This window comes from Loxodonta africana, chromosome 1 (assembly GCF_030014295.1).
Source record: "Loxodonta africana isolate mLoxAfr1 chromosome 1, mLoxAfr1.hap2, whole genome shotgun sequence".
NCBI classification, from domain to species: domain Eukaryota; kingdom Metazoa; phylum Chordata; class Mammalia; order Proboscidea; family Elephantidae; genus Loxodonta; species Loxodonta africana.
Window position 1 is genome coordinate 173,263,707 of NC_087342.1, and position 24,340 is coordinate 173,288,046.

The window sequence follows — 24,340 nt, forward strand, 5'->3', positions numbered from 1 at the left end:
GACTTCAACACACTACTTTCAGTGAAGGACAGGACTTCCAGAAAGAAACTCAATAAAGACACGGAAGATCTAAATGCCACAATCAACCAACTTGACCTCGTAGATGTATACAGAACACTCCATCCAACAGCAACCAAGTATACTTTCTTTTCTAGTACACATGGAACATTCTCTAGAATAGACCACGTATTAGGTCATAAAGCGAGCCTTAGCAGAATCCAAAACATTGAAATATTACAAAGCATCTTCTCTGACCATAAGGCCATAAAAGTGGAAATCAACAACAGGAAAAGCAGGGAAAAGAAATCAAACACTTGGAGACTGAACAATACCCTGCTCAAAAAAGACTGGATTATAGAAGACATTAAGGATGGAATAAAGAAATTCAGAGAATCTGATGAGAATGAAAACACTTCCTATCAGAACCTTTGGGACACAGCAAAAGTGGTGCTCAGAGGCCAATTTATATCAATAAATGCACACATCCAAAGAGAAGAAAGTGCCAAAATCAAAGAATTATCCCTACAACTTGAACAAATAGAAGGAGAGCAACAAAAGAATCCCACAGGCACCAGAAGAAAACAAACAATAAAAATTAGAGCTTAACTAAATGAAATAGAAAACAGAAAAACAATTGAAAGAATTAACAAGACCAAAAGCTGGTTTTTGGGAAAAAATCAACAAAATTGATAAACCACTGGTCAAACTGACAAAAGAGAAACAGGAGAGGAAGCAAATAACCCAAATAAGAAATGAGATGGGTGATATTACAACAGACCCAACTGAAATTAAAAGAATCATATCAGATTACTATGAAAAAGTATACTCAAACGAATTTGAAAACCTAGAAGAAATGGATGAATTCCTTGAAACACACTACCTACCTAAACTAACACAAACAGAGGTAGAACAACTAAATAGATCCATAACAAAAGAAGAGATTGAAAAGGTAATCAAAAAACTCCCAGGAAAAAAAAAAAGCCTTGGTCAGGATGGCTTCACTGCATAGTTCTACCAAACTTTCAGAGAAGAGTTAACACCACTACTACTAAAGGTATTTCAGAGCATAGAAAAGGACGGAATACTACCAAACTCATTCTATGAAGCCGCCATATCCCTGATACCAAAACCAGGTAAAGACACCACAAGAAAATTATAGACCTATATCCCTCATGAATGTAGATGCAAAAATGCTCAACAAAATTCTAGTCAATAGAATTCAACAACATATCAAAAAAAAAAAAATTCACCATGACCAAGTAGGATTCATACCAGATATGCAGGGATGTTTCAACATTAGAAAAACAATTAATATAATCCACCACATAAATAAAAACAAAAGACAAGAATCACATGATTTTATCAATTGATGCAGAAAAGGCATTTGACAAAGTTCAACACTCATTCATGATAAAAACTCTCAGCAAAATAGGAATAGAAGGAAAATTCTTCAACATAATAAAGGGCATTTATACAAAGCCAACAGCCAACATCACCCTAAATGGAGAGAGCCTGAAAACATTCCCATTGAGATCGGGAACCAGACAAGGATGCCCTTTATCACCACTCTTATTAACATTGTGCTGGATGTCCTAGCAAGAGCAATTAGTCTAGATAAAGAATTAAAGGGCATCCAGATTGGCAAGGAAGAAGTAAAAGTATCTCTATTTGCAGATGACATGATCAGAAAACCCTAAGGAATCCTCAAGAAAACTACTGAAACTAGTAGAAGAGTTCAGCAGAGTACTGGGATACAAGATAAACATACAAAAATCAGTTGGATTCCTCTACACCAACAAAAAGAACATTGAAGAGAAAATCACCAAATAAATCCCATTTACAGCAGCCCCCAGGAAGATAAAATACTTAGGAATAAATCTTACCAGAGAAGTAAAAGACTTATACAAAGAAAACTACAGTACACTTCTGCAAGAAAACCAAAAGAGACTTACATAAGTGGAAGAACATACCTTGCTCATGGATAGGAAGACTTAACATTATAAAAAGGTCTGTTCTACCAAAAGCGATCTATACATTTAATGCAATTCAGATCCAAATCCCAACGACATTCTTTAATGAGATGGAGAAACAAATCGCCAACTTCTTATAGAAGGGAAAGAGGCCCCGGATAAATAAGGCATTACTGAAAAAAGAAGAACAAAGTGGGAGCCCTTACTTTACCTGATTTTAGAACCCATTATACCACCACAGTAGTCAAAACAGCCTGGTACTGGTACAACAACAGATACATGGACCTGTGGAACAGAATTGAGAATCCAGACATAAATCCATCCACATATGAGCAGCTGATATTTGACAAAGGCCCCAAAACAGTTAAATGGGGAAAAGACAGTCTTTTTAACAAATGGTGCTGGCATAACTGGATATCCATCTGCAAAAAAATGAAAAGAGACCCATACCTCACTCCATGCACAAAAACTAACTCAAAATGAATCAAAGACCTAAAATAAAATCTAAAATGATAAAGATCACGGAAGAAAAAGTAGGGACAATGTTAGGAGCCCTAATACATGGCATAAATGGTATACAAAACATTATAAAGAACGGAGAAGAAAAACTAGATAACTGGGAGCTCCTAAAAATCAAACACCTATGCTCATCTAAAGACTTCACCAAAAGAGTAAAAAGAGTACCTACAGACTGGGAAAAAGCTTTTAGCTATGACATTTCCGATCAGCCTCTGATCCCTAAAATCTACACGATACTGCAAAAACTCAACTGGAAAAAGACAAATAACCCGATTAAAAAATGGGCAAAAGATATGAAAAGACACTTCACTAAAGAAGACATTCAGGTGGCTAACAGATATATGAGGAAATGTTCACGATCATTAGCCATTACAGAAATGCAGATCAAAACTACAATGAGATTTCATCTCACTCCAACAAGGCACGAATTAATTCAAAAAACACAAAAGAATAAGTGTTGGAGAGGCTGTGGAGAGATTGGAACACTTCTACACTGCTGGTGGGAATGTCAAATGGTACAACCACTTTGGAAATCAATTTGGTGCTTCCTTAAAAAGCTAGAAATAGAACGACTATATGATCCAGCAATCCCACTCCTTGGAATATATCCTAGAGAAATAAGAGCCTTTACCTGAACAGATATATGTACACCCATATTTATTGCAGCACTGTTTACAATAGCAAAAAGATGGAAGCAACCAAGGTGCCCATCAGTGGATGAATGGATAAATAAATTATGGTATATTCACACAATGGAATACTACACATCGATAAAGAACAGTGAGCAATCTGTGAAACATTTCATAACATGGAGGAACCTGGAAGGCATTATGCTGAGTGAAATTAGTCAGTTGCAAAAGGACAAATATTGTATAAGACCACTATTATAAGAACTTGAGAAATAGTTTAAACTGAGAAGAAAACATTCTTTTGTGGTTATGAGAGGGGGAGGGAGGGAGGGTGTGAGAGGGGCATTCACTAATTAGATAGTAGGTAAGAACTACTTTAGGTGAAGGAAAGACAGCACACAATACAGGCGAGGTCAGCATAATTGGACTAAACCAAAAGCAAAGCAGTTTCCTGAATAAACTGAATGCTTATAAATTTTTTTTTTTTATATAAGGCCAGTGTAGCAGGGGAAGGGGTCTGGGGACCATGGTTTCAGGGGACATCTAAGTCAATTGGCATAATAAAATCTATTAAGAATACATTCTGCATCCCACTTTGAAGAGTAGCATCTGGGGTCTTAAACGCTGACAGGCGGCCATTTAAGATGCATCAATTGGTCTCAACCTACCTGGATCAAAGGAGAATGAAGAACACCAAGGACACAAGGCGATTACGAGCCCAAGAGACAGAAAGGGCCACATGAACCAGAGACTACATCATCCTGAGACCAGAAGAACTAGATGGTACCGGGTACAACCGATGACTGCTCTGACAGGGAACACAACAGAGAACCCCTGAGGGAGCAGGAGAGCAGTGGGATGCAGACCCCAAATTCTCATAAGACCAGACTTAATGGTCTGACTGAGACTAGAAGGACCCCAGTGGTCATGGCCCCCAGACTTTCTGTTGCCCCAGGATAGGAACCATTCCTGAAGCCAACTCTTCAGACATGGATTAGAGTGGACAATGGGTTGGAGAGGGATGCTGGTGAGGAGTGAGCTTTTTGGATCAGGTGGACACTTGAGACTATGTTGGCATCTCCTGCCTGGAGGGGAGATAAGAGGGTGGAGTGGGTTAGAAGCTGGCGAAATGGACACGAAAAGAGAGAGTGGAGGGAGAAAGCGGGCTGTCTCATTAGGGGGAGAGTAATTGGGAGTGCATAGCAAGGTATATATGGGTTTTTGTGTGAGAGACTGACTTGATTTGTAAACTTTCACTTAAAGCACCATAAAAATTATATATAAAAAAATTACACAGCCAAAGAATGTATTTTTGATGTTTGTGGTACTTGTCAGATTCTTTAAATACGTATTACGTTGTGATTCTTATTGTAAATAAATGCTCTTTCATACCTAAATAAATAAATAAAATGCATAAAGACTGGAGTTAGAAAACCAAAAGGGAAGAACATGCTCAATATTTCTCAAGGTGAAAGAAACTGAAGAAAAATTTCAAGACTTTAGTTGCAATATTGAAGGATTCTATGGGCAAAGTATTGAATGACACAGGAAGCATCAAAGAAAATGGAAGGAATACACAGAAATCACTGCACCAGTAAAGAACTGGTCTACGTTCAAAGATTTCAGGAGGTAGTATATGATCAAAAGAACCTTGGCTCTGGAGGAAGAAGTTCAAGCTGCACTAAAGGCATTGGCAAAAAACAAGGCTACAGGAATTGATGGACCACCCACTGAGATGCATCAACTAATGGATGCAATGCTGAAGTGCTTACTTGTCTATGCCAAGAAATTTGAAAGACATCTACCTGGCCAACTGACTGGAAGAGATCCGTATTTGTGCCCATTCCAAAGAAAGGTGATCAAACAGAATGTGGAAATTATCGAACAATATCATTAATATCATCAAATCAACTCACTGCTGTCCAGTCAATTCCAACTCATATCGACCCTGGAGGACAGAGTAGAACTGCTCCATAAGGTTTCCAAGGCTGTAAATCTTTATGGAAGCAGCCTGCCTCATCTTTCTCCCTCAGAGCGACTGGTGGGTTCAAACCGCCGACTTTTCGGTTAGCAGCTGAGCACTTAACCACTGGGCCACCAAAGCTCCTATTAATATCACACACAAGCAAAATTTTATCGAAGATAATTCAAAAACAGTTGCAACAGTACATCAACAGGGTATTGCCAGAAATTCAAGCTGGCTTCAGAAGAGGGTATGGAACGAGGGATATGATTGCTGATGTCAGACGGATCTTGGCTGAAAGCAGAGAATACCAGAAAGATGTTTACCTGTGTTTTATTGACTAAAAAAGCATTTGACTGTGTGGATTGTAAGAAGTTATGGACAATATTCTAAAGAATGGGAATTCCAGAACACTTAATTATGCTTATGTGGAACCTATACATAGACCAAGAGGCAGTTGTTCTAACAGAACAAGGGGATACTGCATGGTTCAAAATCAGGACAGGTGTGTATCTGGCTTGCATCCTTTTACCATACTTATTCAATCTATGCTGAACAAATAATCTGAGAAGCTGAACTGTATGAAGAAGAACGTGGCGTCAGGATTAGAGGAAGACTCTTTAACAACCTACTATATGCAGATGACACAACCTTGCTTTCTGAAAGTAAAGAGGACTTGAAGCACTTACTGATGAAAATCAAAGACTACAGCCTTCAATATGGATTACGCTTTAACATAAAGAAAACAAAAATCCTCACAAGTGGACCAATAAGCCACATCATGGTAAGTGGAGAAAAGATTGAAGTTGTCACGGATTTCGTTTTACTTGGATCCATCATCAACGTCCATGGAAGCAGCAATCAAGAAATCAAAAGACGTGTTGCATTGGGCAAAACTGCTGCAAAAGACCTCTTTAAAGTGTTGAAAAGCAAAGGTGTCACTTTGAGGGCTAAGGTACGCCTGATCCAAGCTGTGGTATTTTCAATCACCTCTGAAGTATGCAAAAACTGGGCAATGAATAAGGAAGAAGAGAGAAGAGTTGATTCCTTTGGATTATCATATGGGTGAAGAATATCGAATACACCATGGACCTCCTGAAGAACAAACAAATCTGTCTTGGAGGAAGCACAGCCAGAATGCTCCTCAGAAGTGAGGATGGCAAGATTTCGTCTTACGTACTTTGGACACACTATCAAGAAGGACCAGTCCCTGGAGAAGGACTTCATGCTTGGTAAAGCAGAGGGTCAGTGAAAAAGAGGAAGACCTTCAACAAGATGTATTGACACACTGGCTGCAACTGGGCTCAAGCATAGCAAAGATTGTGAGGATGGTGCAGGACCAGGCAGTGTTTCATTCTGTTGTGTATAGGGTCACTACGAGAAGTAACTGACTGGACAGCACTTAGCAACAATGAAAATCTTTATGGCAGCAGATCACCAGATCCTTCTTCCACAGAATGGCTGGGTAGGTTCAAACCGTCAACCTTTCAGTTAGCAGCCAAGCTCTTAACTGTTACACTACTAGGACTCGTTTGAGACTTTTAATGTCTAAGTCATATAGTTAATAGAAAGAAGATTTTAATCCACTGATTTTGCTCAGTGTGGAACAAGACAAGAATAGAGATTCAAGGTTCCAACATACAGATTCTTGAAAAACATGTATAATCTACTTTTTGTAAAGTGAATCACATAAAAGGCAGGAAAATGGGTGGCTGCTATTCTGTGAATACTTTTGTCAAACAATGCCTCCTAATTCAATTTAGAAGTTCAAATTTTCATATGTCAGGTTTAAATGGATCAAGATGCCCTTCTACTAGTTCATCTAAATACACTTTAGATCATGAGGTTGAATTTTGTGATGACTCAGCTATGATTTTATTAATAATATTGCAAATGTTTATTTAATCCTATTAATGCTCCTTTTTTGATAGAGTGAAAATATGAAGGAAGATGACCTTTCAGTGGAACAAAATGAGAATGACCCAGTACAAATAAGTCTCAGCCAACATGCTGGTGGGCCTTTCAAGCAGAAAAAAGAGACAGGGTAAAATCAAATCATTTTATTGGTGACTCAAGCAAATGGGTTGAAACATTGTGGGGGAAACTGAGTAGCTGATTAATATATTGCCTACATGTTAACTCAAAAACATTTGAAGGTAAAATGAAAGCAAAACTGTTAAAGCCAAGTCAGACAACTAAATTAATGTTGCATCCTAGGATTGGTTGTTGTTGTTTTTATTGTGCATTAGGAGAAAGTTTACAGAGCAAATTAGTTTCCTACTCAATAATTCATACAGTGTTCCATGATATTGCTTCCATTCCCCACAAAGGACCTGCCACTTGTCCCCATTTATGTCCTAGGTTCTCCGTTTCCTTTCGTCCTGAGTTGCTACCCTGTCCTGCCTTTTCGTCTTTTCTTTGGGGCAAATATTGCCCTTTTTATCTTGTATAATAGATTGTTCTAAGGAACGCATTCCTCTCAGGTATTGTTCATTTTATGGGCCTGTCTGTGGTTTGGCTGAAAGGTGGTCTCCAGTGATGGCTTCAGTTCCAGTTCAGGATCAGACTTGGGGGTTCCTCCAGTTTCTATCAGACCAGTAAGTCTGGTCTTTTTTGTGAATTTTGTATTTTGTTCTGCAGTTTTTCTCCTGGTTTTTCCGGGACCTTCTGTTGTGATCCCAGTTAGAGCAGTTGGTAGTGGTAGCCAGGCACCAACTAGTTCTTGTGGTCTTGGGGTCGTGTAGGCTGTGCTTCATGTGGTTCAATAGTGCTTTGGACTAATTGCTTATTTGGGTCTTTGGGTTTCTTCACTCTCCTTTGCTCCGGATGGCAAGAGACAGATAGTTGTATCTTAGATGGCCCCAGATGCTACTCACCTAAGTAGGATGCAGAACTTTGTCTTTATGTACTATGTTGTGCCAATTGACATAGACGTGCCCTGAGAGGGTTGGGTTTTTAATCAGAGTGATTGGTAAGAGAAATTTTGGGTTTTTTCTTTTTATATTTATGTATATACAGTAATTACTTTTCCTCTAGTGCATTTTTAAAGCATAGCCATTGTGAAACTCCCTACATTAAATAAAATGACTTTTTAATTTGATGTACGTAAATTTTCCAAACTACTTTGCGATGAAAAGCGTTTATTGTATCTCTCCTGCCTGCTAAAGATACAGCTATGTTACAACCCTGCAACTGCTGGGCTTAGATGACGGGACTGAGCCCAGTGATGGGAATCCTGTCTTGATGAAAGGAGCCTACCTGTCTTTTCTGTATCTGCGCCACCTGCGAATCAGGGAGCTGCAGGTATGTGTGTGGCCCCACTTGTTGGTTTCAACCGTCTGTTCCGGTCTAGGAAGGGGGCTTTCCTACCACTCCAGTAGCAACACATTTTTATGCTTTTTTCATGTGTTCTCATTTTTACATGCAATCAGCACCTGCCTGGGGTGATGTGTTCCTTTCTCAGTGGTAGAGCTGGCATACCACCCTTGCTCTTCCAAACAAGTTCTACTCCATGGGGTGGGGCTAGGCAAAGAACAGGGTCCTGATTCTGTTCTTTTTTTGTTTCAGCGCACCTGCTTAGGAATTCTGAACTATTTCAGATCTGTTGAGCGAACCCTGACGATCAACACTTCAGGTCTTACCTCGATTTCAGGGAACTTGGTTGCCACCATGGAAGACCCTTCCTGGGTTAATACCGCAAAAGGAGGCTTGGGCACCTTGCAAGGCCTAGGAGCTGAGCACTATGTCCATGGTACACCTGCTGAGCACAAGGTGAGCTATTCTGCTAGGTTTTTTCTGCCTTGATTACCCCATCTCCCAAGCCGCCTTCTTAGCTCCTGGAGTCAGTTAACACGATGGAGTAACCAATGGGGGTTTCTTAGGGAAATGGCTTTTCAACTACAGCAAAATGCAGAGCGCAAGCCAAAACAGCTCTACAGGGCACAATAGGAAGGAAACAGTTTGTTGATTTTACAGTGAATTGAGCATGAAGGGCCCTTTCTGTTATCCCAGCCTGAGAACCATATGTCTATACAGAGAAACTCTTAAAAGAACCTCCTTGGTGTTGCTAGAAATACCTTTTTGCCTCTTTCCTGTTTTCCAAGTCCCACATGAGAATACAAATTAAAAAACAAAGGTAGAAAAATATTTGAAAGACCTGAACAATAAAAAATCTTCTATTCCTCAAAAAAAACCTGTTTGCTTCTTGGTGCTTTTGATGTCTCATGAATATATTTTTCTATAAAGTCTATAAAATTTGAACCCTGCCTTAAAAAAAAAAAGCCAATATGACAAAATTCATATTATAACCCTTTCTTTGAGAATGAAACTGAAAATGCCTACATATTCTTGGAATACTGTAGACACAATAAATCCTTACAATATTTTAATCTCAATCTGTAAGAAGTTTATTCCTGGAGATAGGATTTAATATAAAATTCGTCTTCTTAAAAGATACTGGATTTATAAATGTAAGAAATAAAATCTATTTACCTTTCAAATAAGTAATATTCTAAGTTGGTGTGACCCCTGACTTACTCTTGTCACGTCTCTAAGGATAGGACACCTTGGTATTAATTGATCACTCACACACACAAAGTCTAGACCAGTGCTGTCTGATAGAAAGAGAATGCAAGCCACGTGCATAATTTAAAATCTTTCTAGTAGCCATATTAAAAAAAGGAAATATATGAAATAAATTTTAATAATATAATCTATTTAGTCCAATATATCCAAAATATTATCATTTCAATATAAAAAAATAATTGATGAACTATTTTACATTATTTTTGGACTAAGCCTTCAAAATCTGGTGTGTATTTGTATTTATAGCATATCTTGGACAAGCCACATTTTGAGTGCACAGTAGCCACGTGCGGTTAGAGGCTACCATATTAAATAGAGAAGTGCTAGATAATGGAAAACTTTTTCTTATTTTTCCATTCAGTCACCTAGAGTCTAACCTTCACTCAGTAGCCAGGAGACCCTTCTCTTGTTGGTTTCCTTCCCTAACAAACATTCCCCCCTCTGCCCTAGCCCCTTACCATACACAGACTTTACCGTCCCCTCAAATCTTTTTTTACTCCTCTGTTGACCCCAGCTCATAGCTAGTCGAGTTCAGTTAGTTGCCTCTCAGTGGAGCTAGAAAGGAGGATTAACACACCTTTTTAGCAAACACAGAAACCCTGGTGATGTAGTGGTTAAGAGCTGCAGTTCGAATCCACCAGGCACTCCTTGGAAAAACCCTATGGAGCAGTTCTACTCTGTTGGAATCGACTCAGTGGCAACGGGTTTGGTTTTGAAAAGAAAACATACCTATAAAACAAACACATCTTTCTCTTGCTAATATTGAGCCTACCCTATGCTACAGCTGTTATATGTTATTTTGATAATAGATTTTTTAAAAAATCTTTATTGTCAAAAGACTTTTTACCTTGACTGGGGGGAAGGTGGGCAAGGGTAGACTAATTGTGTTGCAGGGGTAGAAGTAAAGTAGGGAGATGGGAGACAAATCCTATTGCTTCTGGCAGTGGCCTGAGTATCTGAATGCTTGGAGTTGCCATCAGTGGAGATGTGGATGAAGCAGGTTTGTTGGGAAGACTAAGATCTCAATTTAGGACATGGGAAGTTTGAGATGCCTACTAGATGTTCAGGTGGAAAAAGGAACTAGAGTTGGGTATTTATCTTTTACGTAGTAGGTGTTTAATAAATGTTTCTTGCACAGAAGAAAGGACCTGCCCATAACAGGATGGCTGTGAGATTACAAAAAGGCAATGCACATGAAAGTGATTTGCAAAGTATATCATATTGTTCAAATGCAGAATAATTAACTCTGATAATATTATACTCTACAGACTAGGAGGAAAGTAGAGTAGATGATTTCTATGATTTTCGTTTTAAAAGATTGTAGCCAATGGATCGAGTCATTCACCCAACAAATTTTGATGGCATTCTTAGGCTGAACAATTATTATCTGAAATTCATGCAAAGGTGATTTAGAAAAAGTCAGAGAAGTGTTGTTTACATTGCGAAAGGACATAAAACACTTATTGAGAAGTAATGGCAGAAAATGCTAGGGTGAAAAGAATGAATGAAGGGCAGCCAATTTTGTTACAGTTATTATACTCAGCAAATAGTTATCTTGGCATCAGTTAATTTGTAGACTTAAAAACATATGAATCATTCCAAAGATGAGATTATTCCTAACCCAAACAGGTAATTATTGCCATCCCCTTTCTGCCATTCCTCCAAGCATAATATTGAAGGATTAACTCTCTAGACCACAAAACCTTCAGAATGAGGGCCTTTGACATGGCTGCAGAAGAAAATAAAAAGGAAATAAATATTATAGTGACTGAGCCATAACCTTGCATGAGGCAACTTGGTCATCTGATTTTCAAAGTGTGTTTCCTGTGGACCTAAAGTACACATTTCAAAGACAGGAACTGAGGGAGGGAAAGAGCAACGTTCAGTGGAAAGGAAGGACTGTCTGTGTCAATAGAAAGGACTTGTACAATGGAGTGGGGGTGGGGAGAGCATGTGTGTGGGGGGGGTGGGGTTGGAGAGACCACTGATGGCACTGCCGTCAGCATCTTGACACTGCTATTGTACTTCAGCAGCTCCAGAACTCAGTCCAGTAGCCATTTCTTTAAAGTCTTTTAAAAATTCCCCTGTACTAGAAGACTAGAAAAGGCCTTTTACAGTTAAGTAGATAAAGTTTACACATTAACCACCAAAACAAATGCGTTGCTCTTGAGTTGATTCTGACTCATAGCAACCCTATAGGACAGAGTAGAACTGCCCCATAGGGTTTCCGAGGAGCAGCTGCTGACCTTTTGGTTAGCAGCTGAGCTCTTAACCGCTGCGCCACCAGGGCTCCTTACCACATTGAGTTGTCCATTTTCTTTAAGGGAGACCTCATTTTGCATAACAGGTCACAGGAGCTAAATGCCAACAGAAGCTAACAAGCTAATTTATAAATCTAAGCAAACTGATTTTTTTATATGACAGGTAATTTTCTCAGCGTCTTTTCTGTTTTCCACTGATGTCTATCATTGTATAAGGAACAATAATTTCACTTGGAATTCTAGTCAAAGGAAGCTCCTAGTTATATAAAATGTTTTATGCCTGAAGAATAGCAAAAAGCAAAGTAAAACAAAAACAATTATCTACTAGAGAAATGCTTAACTGTGACATACCCTTTTGATTGCATATTGAGCCATAGCTATTTTTTAGAAATGCTCACATGTTTACTTATTAGAAGGTTCTAAGTTTCTGTTTGAATGATTAAGATTCTAGAATTGAATGGGCAATTCATTAAAGGAGTTTCTTCAGGGAAATTGAGTATATCATCTGGTATACGTATAACAGCACATAAAATGTAATTATAGAGCCACAGCTCTGAAAGGATCCAGAGAGTACCCTTTGTCCACCTTTCTTTTATTGTCAACCAACCATCTAAGTGGATAATAAACCATCCTGTTTGGTGAAGGTTGCAGAATGGTTCCTGTAGTTACACAACAGGCAATGTTACTATGCAAACCAACAGACAGGTCTAAGGAGAGCCAGGATATAATGACTACCTAAAATTTATACATAAATGGATTCTATCCAACAACTGACTTCTTTACTTAGCGAAGTATTTATAAGAATGAATAGATGTGCACTTACGTCCACATTTATGGAGCCATTTGTTCTGTGTATTAAATGACTCATGAATAACAACTAGGAAAATCAGATTGTTTTTCTTAAGAATATTGTACAAGGCTAATCTTTCGTAACCTTTTTGTAATTATTGCTTCTGCCCTGTCTTAGTTATTGCCTTAGGCTGGGTTCTCTAGAGAAGTAAAACTTACAGATATATGTAGAGAGAGATTTATATCAAGGAAATGGCTCATGCGGTTGTAGAGGATGGAACGTCCCAAGTCCGTGGGTCAGAATAGAGGCTTCTCCTGATTCACGTGGCCACAGGGGCTGGTGAACCCAAGTCAAAGAGCAGGGCTTTTGCTCACAGGCTGTGAAGATTGACGCCTCCCAAGATTGGCAGGCAAGACTGCAGGTAAGCTGCTAGCTCAAGTCCCAAGAATCAGAGGTCAGACGAACAGAAGTCAGCTGCAAGACCTGGAGTGAGCAAAATCCCATGAGCCTTGCCAGGGCACACAACCAAGAAAACTCCCTTTCAACTGATTGACTATTCATAGCAGGTCCCATCATGGAGGTGATCACATCACATCAAATATCATCATAGAAGTGATCACAACATCATATGACTGCCAAACCACTAGGAGGCCGAATTCAGGGTGCTAGCTCAAAGGAAAAGCTTTTTCTCTCTGTCAGCTCTGGGAAAAGTCCTTGTCATCAATATCCCCTGGTCAAGGAGTTTCTCAGTGCAGGGACCTTGGGTCCAAATGACACGCTATTCTCTTGGCTCTTGTTTCTTAGTGGTATGACATCCCCCTGCCTCTCTACTCTTTTATATCTCAGAAGAGATTGCCTTAAAGCACAACCTAATCTTGTAGATTGAGTCCTGCCTCATTAACATAACTGCCTCTAATCCTGCCTCATTAACATCATAGAGGCAGCATTTACAACACATAGGAAAATCACAGCAGATGACAATATGGTGGACAATCAGGCAATACTGGGAATCATAGATTAGCCAAGTTACCACACGTTTTTGGCCCCCTCCCCCACAAGAAGCCTTTTTAGACTTTTTTTTTCCTAATTGTCTCCTGTTCACCAGAGAAACACAACCAATAGGAGATGATAGATAGATAGATGATAGATAGGTAGGCAGATAGATAGATGATAAATTGATAGATAGGTAGGTAGATATGTAGGTAGGTTTTAAGGAACTGGCTCATACAATTGTGGGGGCTGTCAAGTCCCCAATCTGTAGGTCAGGGTCAGGCTGGAAACTCTGGCAGGATATCTATGTTATGGTCTTGAGACAGAGTCCTTCTCCTCCCAGAAATGTCAGTTTTTGCTCTTGAGCCCTTCAAGTGATTGGATGAGGCCAATCCACATTTTTAAGGGCAATCTCCTTAGAGTCCACTGATTGCAAATGTTAATCACATCAGCAAAATATCTTCACAGCAACATCTAGACTGGTGTTTGATGAAACAACTGGGCATCAAAGCTTAACCAAGTCTACACATAAAATTAATCATCACAGCTCACTCCAAAGAAATGCACATTAACAGAGGCATGCCGTATTTATTTATGTATAGTGTGTATATCTGTTTCTACAAAAAAATAGTAAGGCGTTTTTGCTCTCCAGGAACCACGTTTTGCCCAGAAATTAACACACACTTAACCCCTCCCCATGAGAATGCATGTATTCAGCTAAAGTGACATGAGGTCAGAATCCATGAGGGCAAAGCAAAGATTTCTGACTGGTACATGTCAAAAGAAAGTCCCTGGGTGGCACAAATGGCTTGCACTTGGTTGCTAACCTAAAGGTTGGTGGTTCAAACCCACCCGGCAGTGCTATGGAAGAAAAACCTAGTGATCTGCTTCCGTAAAGATTATAGCCAAGAAAACCCTGTGGAGAAGTTCTACTCCATAACACATGAGTCAAAATTGACTTGAAGGCAATAATTAAAAAAAAATTTTTTGTGTGTGCTAAGCACTGGGGATATAATAGTGAACAAAAATAGACAAGTTCATTACCTTCACAGTACTTATAATCCAGTGGGTGAGACAAATATTGGTGAATAACCAAGCAAATAAATATAAAACAGCAACTGAGTGTTTTAAAAGAGAGACAGTTCGTGCTAGAGAGAGGTCAGGGGACTTTCCTGAGGAATCAATGATTGAGCTGAGATAGAAAGATGAAGAGGCCCTAACGTGGCAAAGGAGGGAGGGATATTTTTCTGTGGAGAGGGAATGGCATGTGTAAAGGACCTATGACCAGAGAGAGTGTGGCACCTACAAGGAGCCAAAAGAAGACATGAGTGGCTAGAACACAGAGAACCAAGAGGAAAGTGATACAAAATGAAAACTTCTCAGAGTTTCCCAACTTTACCATTATTGACATTTTGGGCCTAATAATTCTTTGTTGTGGGTAGCTGTCCTTTGCATTGTAGGGTATTTAGCAGCATCTTTGGCCTCTACCCACAAGAGAACAGTAACACCTCCTTCCCAGTTGTGAAAACCAAAAATGTCTCCAGACACTGCCAAATGTCTTCTGGAGGGACAAAATCACCTCTAGATGAGAATAACTGGACTAGAAAGAAGGACAGGGACCAGGTCATGTAGGCCCTATGAGTTTTGTTTTATCCTGTGACTAATGGGAAGACTTTTAGGCATATTAAGAGTGTGAGGGAGGAATTGGAAGATGGCCTAATCATCTAAAAGATTCTCTTCCAGCAGTAGGAAAATGCAAGGCAGGGACAGGCTAGGCCAGTTTAGAAACATCTTGACTAGTCCTAAGGAGCTGTGGAGGTACAGTCTTTAAGCGCTTGGCTGCTAACCAGAAGGTCAGTAGTTTGGATTTAACAGCCACTCCGTGGGAGAAAGATGTGACAGTCTGCTTCCATAAAGATTGTTGTTAGGTGCCGTTGAGTTGGTTCTGACTCATAGTGATCCTGTGCACAACAGAATGAAACAGTGCCTGGTCCTGTGCCATCGTCACAATTGTTGCTACGCTTGAATCCATTGTTGCGGACATTGTGTCAATCCATCCTGTTGAGGGTCTTCATCTTTTTCACTGACCTTCTACTTTACCAAGCATGATGTCTTTCTTTCTCCAGGGACTGATCCCTCCTGATAACGTGCCCAAGGTTTGTGAGACGTATTCTCACCATCCTCACTTCTAAGGAGCATTCTGGTTGTACTTCTTCCAAGATAGATTTGTTCATTCTTTTGGCAGTCCATGGTATATTCAACATTCTTCTCCAACACCACAATTCAAAGGCATCAATCCTTCTTCAGTCTTCCTTATTCATTGTCCAGCTTTTACATGCATTTGAGGCAATTGAAAACACCGTGGCTTGAGTCAGGTGCACATTAGTTCTCAAGGTGACATCCTTGCTTTTCAACACTTTAAAGAGATCTTTTGCAGCAGATTTGCCCAATGCAATGCATCTTTTGATTTCTTAACTGCTGCTTCCATGGGCGTTGATGGCAGATCCAAGTAAAATGAAATCTTTGACAACTTCAATCTCTTCTCCATTTATCATGATGTTGCTTATCGGTCCAACTGCAAGGGTTTTTGTTTTCTTTATGTTGAGGTGTAATCCATATTGAAGGCTGTGGTCTTTGATCTTCATCAGTAAGTGCTTCAAGTCCTCTTCACGTTCAGCAAGGAGGCTTGTGTCATCTGCATAACACAGGTTGTTAATGAGTCTTCTTCCAATCCTGATGTCTGTTCTTCCTCATATAGTCCAGCTTCTCAGACTGTTTGCTCAGCATACAGATTTAATTGGTATGGTGAAAAGATACAACCCTGATGCACACCTTTCCTGACTTTAAACCATGCAGTATCCACCCATTCTGTTTGAACAACTGCATCTTGACCCATGTACAGATTCCTCATGAGCACAATGAAGTGTTCCGGAATTCCCGTTCTACAAAATGTTATCCATAATTTGGTATGATCCACACAGTTGCATGCCTTAGCATAGTCAATAAAACACAGGTAAACATCCTTCTGGTATTCTCTGCTTTCAGCCAGGATCCATCTGACACCAGCAATGATATCCCTGGTTCCATGTTCTCTTCTAAATCCAGCTTGAATTTCTGCCAGTTACTTGTCAATATACTGCCACAGCTGCTTTTGAATGATCTTCAGCAAAATTTTGCTTGCATGTGATATTAATGACATTGTTCAATAATTTCTGCATTTGGTTGGATCGCCTTTCTTGGGAATTGGCATAAATATGAATCTCTTTCAGTCAGCTGGCCAGGGAGCTGTCTTCCAAATTTCTTGGCATAGACAACTGTGCACTTTGAGCTCTGCATCTGTTTGTTGAAAGATCCAATTGGTATTCCATCAGTTCCCAGAGCCTTGTTTTTCGCCAATGCCTTCAGTGCAGCTTGGACTTCTTCCTTTAGTACCATGGGTTCCCGACTATATGTTGCCTCCTGAAATGGTTGAACGTCGACCAATTCTTTTTTGGTATAATGACTCTGTGTATTCTTTCCATCTTCTTTTGATGCTTCCTGCATTGTTTAATATTTTTCCAGTAGAATCCTTCAGTATTGCAACTCGAGGCTTGAATTTTTTCTTCAGTTTTTCAGCTTGAGAAATGCTGAGCATGTTCATCCCTTTTGGTTTTCTGTCTACAGGTCTCAGCACATGACATCATAATACCTTACTTTGTCTTCTCCAGCTGCCCTTGGAAATCTTCTGTTTAGCTCTTTTACTTCATCATTTTTTCCTTTTACTTTTGCTACTCAACATTCAAGGGCAAGTTTCAGAGTCTCTTCTGACATCCATTTAGGTCTTTTCTTTCTTTTTCTCCTGTCTTTTTAATGACCTCTTGCTTTCTTCATGTATTATGTCCTTGACGTCATTCCACAACTTGTCTGGTCTTTGGTAAAGATTACAGCCTTGGAAACCCTATGGGGCATCTCTATTTTCTCCTGTAAGGTCGCTATGAGTTGGAATAGAATCAACGGCAACAGTTTAAATGGCCTAAAGATGGTAATCTTAGCTATGAACATGCATGGGATCTCTTATGGAAAGAAAGGAGCCCTGGTAGCTCAGTAGTTAAGAGCTCAGCTGCTAACCAAAGGCCAGCAGTTCAAATCCACCAGCCATTCCTTGGAAACCCTGGGGGGCAGTTCTACTCTGTCCTACAGGGTCACTATGAGTCGGAATCGACTTGACAGCAACAGGCAATAGGGAAAGAATATAGTAGGAAAAGATGAGGTCCTAGGACTGGGTCTTGAGTGTTGCCATCATTTAATGACCTGATAGAGGAAAAATATGCCTCACATCATCAGAGAAAGAATGGCTGGGAAGTTTGATGAGATCAAGGAAGCCCTGGAGTCCCAGAAGCCCAGGCAAGAGAGTGAGTCAACAAGTAGGAAGTGCTAAACTGTGTCAAATCTGCTGAGAGATTAGTTAAAATAACTAAAGCAAGTCTGTGGTGTGTGGAGGAAAGGTCTTTGTTGGTCTTAGTGAGAGTGGTTTTGGTGGCTTAATGGGTCCAGATGGAATGGGTTGAGGAGTAGGAGATGACCAAATGGACGGTGAGTATTGACAACAGCTTGGGGAAGTTTGGACCATGTAGGGGAGGAGAGAGATGGGGTGGATCCTGGGAAAAGAAGGGAGAATGTTTTAAAAAGGATGTGAGGATGTTTCAGTTCAATTGCGAAGTATCCGACTGAGAGGAGTTGAATATATAGGTAGTCCCTAACTTACTCTGTCGTAAGTTGATTCTGACTTAAGTCTAATCTCATTTTTTAAAAGTTTCATTATTATTGCCTTTTACTATCAGTATCTTTATAAATCATAACATCGAACATCTGCAAGTGAACATCTGAGAATGATAACATCAGCAAATTACGTGCTACAGCATTGTGTGTAGTACACATTACTAACAAAGTGGTAAGTGCAGTTAGTCGTAACTCGAATATGTCATAAATCGGGGACTATCTGTACAAGAAGAAAAAGGGATGCTTTCTGAGGTGGGAGGGGATGGCATCTGAAGCACGGGGAGACAATGGCCTTAGAGGGGAGTGTCATTTCCTGTCCGTGCAGAAGGAAGGAAGAAAGGAGAGGCATGGGTGGGTGTGTATATGTGAGGCAGAAGTTGAGGGCTTTCAGTTGGGGAGGGCATGGGTTCAGAGACTTCAGGGGAGTAGAGAGGTTTGAAATTATGAGAATTATTATTAGAATGATGCTTTTCAGGAAGCAACAGGTCCTCAGTCACCTAAGAAAAATAAAATTGTGACAAGAGACTGTGCTAATTCATTTGAGAAGTATTTATAGAACTAAAATTAAATGTTTTTAACAGCTAACGTTGTTGAATCCCAAGCACCTTACGTGCATGATCTCACACACTCCCCACAACAACTCTATGATGTCTCCACTGTCCCCAGGATGAAGATGAGGAAACTGAGGCTAAGAATAGCTGAGTGATTTGCCTCAGGTGAGATCCTGGCAGAGCCGGAATCCGAAGCCAACCACTCTGACTCCGGAGTCCAATTTTAACCACTAGCCTGCCTTTTTCTAGTTAATCCTGAGTTAGCCATAAAAGCAAACTAACCAGCTAGTTACTATCTACCTCGGAATCTCTGTGCTCCTTTCCATGTTCTTTTTAAATATATTTTTTTCTACATGCAGATTTTTATACATCAGAATGCTTACAGTTCCTTGCTGACAGCACACTGTATGGGAGCAGAAGTTTGCTATTTGGTCCATTTTGACTGGCAAAATAAACGTCACCTTTTTCCGGAAATTTCTGGGCTTGACTTTCTTTCTTCAGGTCCACAGTGTGCAATTCCTGGAATTCTCAGAAGTGGAGAACCAGGATGACTACTACAGCACAGGAGCTGGCTATATCCTCACCCAGGACCAGCAAGGAGCATATATCATGTATGATGAAGCCTTGAGTGACCTGAAGGAACTAGAAACAGAACTGCTGCTCCTGGCCAGCCATTACATAGAGAAAGAAAAAAGTAAGAAGGTGAATTTTTACAGAATAAACCAACCAAACAACACTAAGGGCTCTATTTAATACTGCCCTGCTCCAACATAGGAGACCCTGAGTAGTGCAAACAGCTAACTCACTCAACTGCTAACAAAAAGTTTGGAGGTTCAAGTCCATCAGAGGCACCTCAGAAGAAAGACCTGGTGATCTACTTCAGAAAACTCAGTCATTGAGTTTTGGAGCACAATTGTACTCCGACGCCCATGGGTTCACCATGAGTTGGAGTCAACTCAACAGCAATTGGTTTTGGCTATCCAACAGAAAACAGACAGACAGTAGTATCTGAGAAGTCGATAAGCACAGACTCCTCCCTCCCCCGCACCGCACCTGGACATACTCACTTTAGAAAAGACACAGTTCTGTTTCCAGCTCAAGTTCCTCCTCTGTTGGGGACTGTGACCTCCCCTTCAGGGCTCAGTTGTAATTTTTGTTCTTGTTTAGACTCTGCTTGTTGCCCAGTAGCATTTCAGCATCACCCACCGGGTGCAGAGAGTGTGGTGCAGGACCCCGAGGGAAGCAAAGTAAGCAAGTGAAGGTCATGATTTTTTTTTTCCCCCTAAATGGCAAAGTCTTGGAAACTCTATGGGGCAGTTCTACTCTGTCCTATAGGGTCACTATGAATCAGAATCGACTCAACGGCAACAGGTTTTTTTTTTTTAACAGAATTGAAGTGACAAAGGAAGTGCTGGATCCTGAGGAAACTGCGTTTAGAAACACAGACATCTCTGGGTTCCTAATAGGAAACCACCATGATGCAAGAAGATCTGGCTAGGAAAATGCTAGATAAAACCCAGAGGGAGAAATAATTACTCAGGCTAATCAAGTAACCCATAAACTGTACCATCTCTTTCTTTGAGCATCACTTAAATTTACCCAACCTTAGAAATGGGTGAGGTCAAAATATTGCTTTCAAAATAATGTTACAGCATTAGTATTACATTTAGAAAGAACTTAGAGCTTCCAGACGCATTGCAACACCCAAAGGGAAATAAATGCAAAGGTTTATGCTCTTTTGTAATATATGTAGACTTATGATTAAGGTTAATTCATGTTCATATTGTTACAAAGTGCTGCCCCAAGAATATTTATTCGGCAATTAACCTTTCCCAGACAGGATTAATTTAATATAGGATTGAACTCTTTGTCCTATCTTTACCAAAAATCATTGGTACTTGAATCATGGGATGCAGAGATGGCTTTCAACATTCCCAGGCATTTAATTTCAGCTCTCTGCTTTTATCTTTACTGACTATCCTACATACTAATACATCGTTTCAGTTTATATATAAATTTATAGTGCTATAAACTAATCCCAGATGCTTAGAATTTAATTTATTAAAACACTTAGTAGTCATTTAGCTACATGAGCATCTTTTAGTTGAGCTAGTGATCAAGTCACCCATTGTGAAATGATTTCCCAGCTGCTGCTAGAGAAGCTCCTGATCCGATTTTCTCTCGTTCGGTACCTATCATACACTTGACAATCGTTGAACTCAAACTTTAGCATCTGAAGATCTCTTACCTTCTAATATTTCATTCTGAAGTGGGCCACTTAAAATTTGAAACATGATAATAATGCTGGTAGTGAAAACTAACATAATACAATGAAAAAATATTTCAGCTGAAGAATAACGATGATTGCCTCTATTGCTTTAAGCAAGTAATTAACATAATTAAGGAATATCTTAGAAATGTCTCTTACAAAAATTTTGACTTGGCTCACACACCACCAGTTGAAATGGCAGGTTAAATTGGGTTTGTTGTTAAAACACCAGAGGCATATTTTTAGAGACAAAATGTATGTTTTGCTTTTAAATTATAGATTTGAGAACAACTGCATATTAATGGAATTTTAGTTTTATTTCTAAAGTTAGTCTATAAAACTAAAATTTGAAAGTAAAAACAAAAACCTCTGACTTACAAGTCAACAAGTATGAATTGAGAGCCTGGTCTTTGCAGATAGCTCTTTAGCTAATTCTCAGAAATCCCAGTGACTGGTTTAGTGTTTCCAATCCTGAGAGGGAGCTGACAACCTAATAGGAACAGCTTCTTCTATCTCTAATGATTTCCCCACCTTCTCTCCCAGGTCACAAAGAGGGCAGCAAGTCAAGGACCAGCCAGGACTGGGGATGGGCCCACCCAGGTGTGGACAGGTTTCCTGTGCTGTACGATATGTGGACTTGGGAAGCAGCCCTTCTAGAACACAAGCACCAGGTACTTTTGCTTAGAAGGCAAAACTATTCTTTTTTTTTTTTTTTTTTAAACCCAGTGAGTCTTTTAGGGCAGCTTTTAATAAAGCAAATAATTATTTTATCCAAATAACCTCAGATAATTGTAAGGATGTAAATAATAACTTTCATTTTCTTTACTGTGGTTCTTTGTCATAAAAGAGGGTTCCTAGGTAGTACAAATGGTTAATGTGCTTGGCTGCTAACCACAAGGTTGGAGGTTCAAGTTCACCCAGAGGTGCCGCAGAAGAAAAGCCTGGTGATCTACTATGGAAAACACTATGGAGCACAGTTCTACTCAGACCCACATGGGGTCACCATGACTTGAAGTTGACTCCACAGCAACTGGACCGGTTACCATTAAAAAAAAAAAAAAAAGGGTCAATAATACTCCTTTGTTTTATAGATACAATGTATTAGACAGCTATATAATCTCAACCTTTCTTATAATGTGTATGTTTTTGAGTGAGTGTCCAGTCATAGGGACAAGCCTCACTTTGTTAAACACGGACTGACTGACCTCATCATGGCCTTTATGTCACATGTGGGTAGGTGAGAGCAGTTGGGCAAGGAGTGCTCAGTCCAACAGTTGCAAAGGTAAATTTAAAGCAATGAAAAAGCAAGTTACTAAATCACCATAATACCATTAATGGTTCATATTCCAATAACAAAGTGAAGCACTGCAAGTATATCCAGTCTTCTTTTGTATCTTTTGCATGGATTATTAGTTGATACTCACCAACTGTTGGGAATTTACTCATCAAACATTACATATTTACTCTATACTAGGTAAATATACTGTTCCAGGCATTAGGGACACATAGATAAATATGACCGCATGAGCCCTATATTTAAGGAGTTTACAGTCTATAAAAGTTGGTCCAATTTCTAAGCAAAAATTATAACCCAGTGGCTAACAGCTTACAATTGAGGCACGTACAAAGAACCATGGGGATCCTGCTGGAGGGAGGGAGAGATTTGCCCTGTGGGGGGCTGACAGAGTGGAGGAAATGCTGGGAAGTCTTCCCAGAGGAACAGATAGTTAGCCTTGTCACTAAGAGATGAGTAAGAGGTTACCTGGCTGACAAGGAAAAACATTTAAGCAGAGTAAACAGCATTAGCAATGTCAGCAGGGTATAACATGGGAATGGCCAGTTTGGAGAATGGAAAGTCTGGCAGGACTAGAACTTTCTTCTTCTTTTTTTTTTTTGGTGGTGAGGTTCTTAAGGAGCCCTGGTAGAGTGGTGGTGAAGAGCTTGGCTGCTAACTAAAAGGTCAGCAGTTCAAATCTACTACGTGCTTCTTGGAAACCCTATGGGGTAGTTCTACTCTGGTCCTATAGGTTAGCCTATTGGGTTGCTATGAGTTGGAAATGACCCGACTGCAATGAGTTTGGTTTGGTTTGTTTTGGTTTGGTTACTTTAGGGACAGAGTAGAACTGCCCCATAGGGTGTCAAGGGAGTGGCTGATGGAGTCGAACTACTAACCTTTTGGTTTGCAGCCACAGTTCACCGTAGCTCTTAACCACTGTACAACCAGGGCTCCTTAAAGTAACCATATCGTGTATAAATGCTCATGAAATTAGAGTTGGTGTGAATTTAGGTGGATTAAGAGAAGCAAGGCATCAATTGTGCTAGCTTCTAAGTGATGTTTGTACCAGCTGCTGATTCTCCCCATGGCACTAAAGCACACATTTTCTTAACTCAAATTTGTATTTGGAGCACTAAAACGATTTTCAAGCCTGATACCTTTGAAAAGCTGTAAAAAAAATTTCTGTGATGTTGTGTCTAGCACGATTTTCTGTTTGGCACCTTCATTTGACCTAAAATACTATTTTCAAAAGATTTTTAAATCCCAGAAATAAAAAAAAGTTGAAGTAAAATTAATATAGACACAGTAAGGCTTGAGGTGATTCATTTTGGCCATTTTCTCCAACATTTGATACTTACCGTCAGTGTGTACCACATACCATTTTGCCGGAGAGCTGGTCTTTGACATACACTGGTGACATTTGAAAACTCCTTAGACAAATACCAGCCTAGAGTTTAAATGGAAATGGGCCACCTAGCAAACAGATAATAAATGGAACCTGTGAGGCAGAATGATCATGCTCCCACCCTTACTGGGAAATAATTCATAATAAAATTATATAAGAGTCCACCTGAGAGCTTCTGCAGGCTGAGGCCAAAGCCTGAAAAAGCCTTATCAATTTAAAAAGGGAGTCACATTTTCTTTCTCAACATCTAGGGTTGTCAGATAAAATATTGCAATATTTGGGACATATTTTAAAAAATTATACCAAAAAATTATCTGTTCATGTGAAATTTAAACTTAAATGGACATCCTGAATTTTATTTGTTAAATCTGGCAA

The 24,340-nt window shown here is 39.7% G+C and overlaps 1 protein-coding gene across 1 annotated transcript in view; it reads left to right on the top strand.

Moving 5' to 3' along the window:
* The window catches only part of CCDC162P (coiled-coil domain containing 162), a 64,186-nt gene that overhangs the window by 19,329 nt on the left and 20,517 nt on the right, over positions 1-24,340 (top strand). The window contains exons 2-6 of the mRNA XM_064294760.1: positions 7,013-7,125; positions 8,249-8,384; positions 8,649-8,852; positions 19,415-19,709; positions 21,828-21,955. Of these exons, the coding sequence (XP_064150830.1) occupies positions 7,013-7,125; positions 8,249-8,384; positions 8,649-8,852; positions 19,415-19,709; positions 21,828-21,955 (876 nt within the window). The remainder of the gene's footprint in view (positions 1-7,012; positions 7,126-8,248; positions 8,385-8,648; positions 8,853-19,414; positions 19,710-21,827; positions 21,956-24,340) is intronic.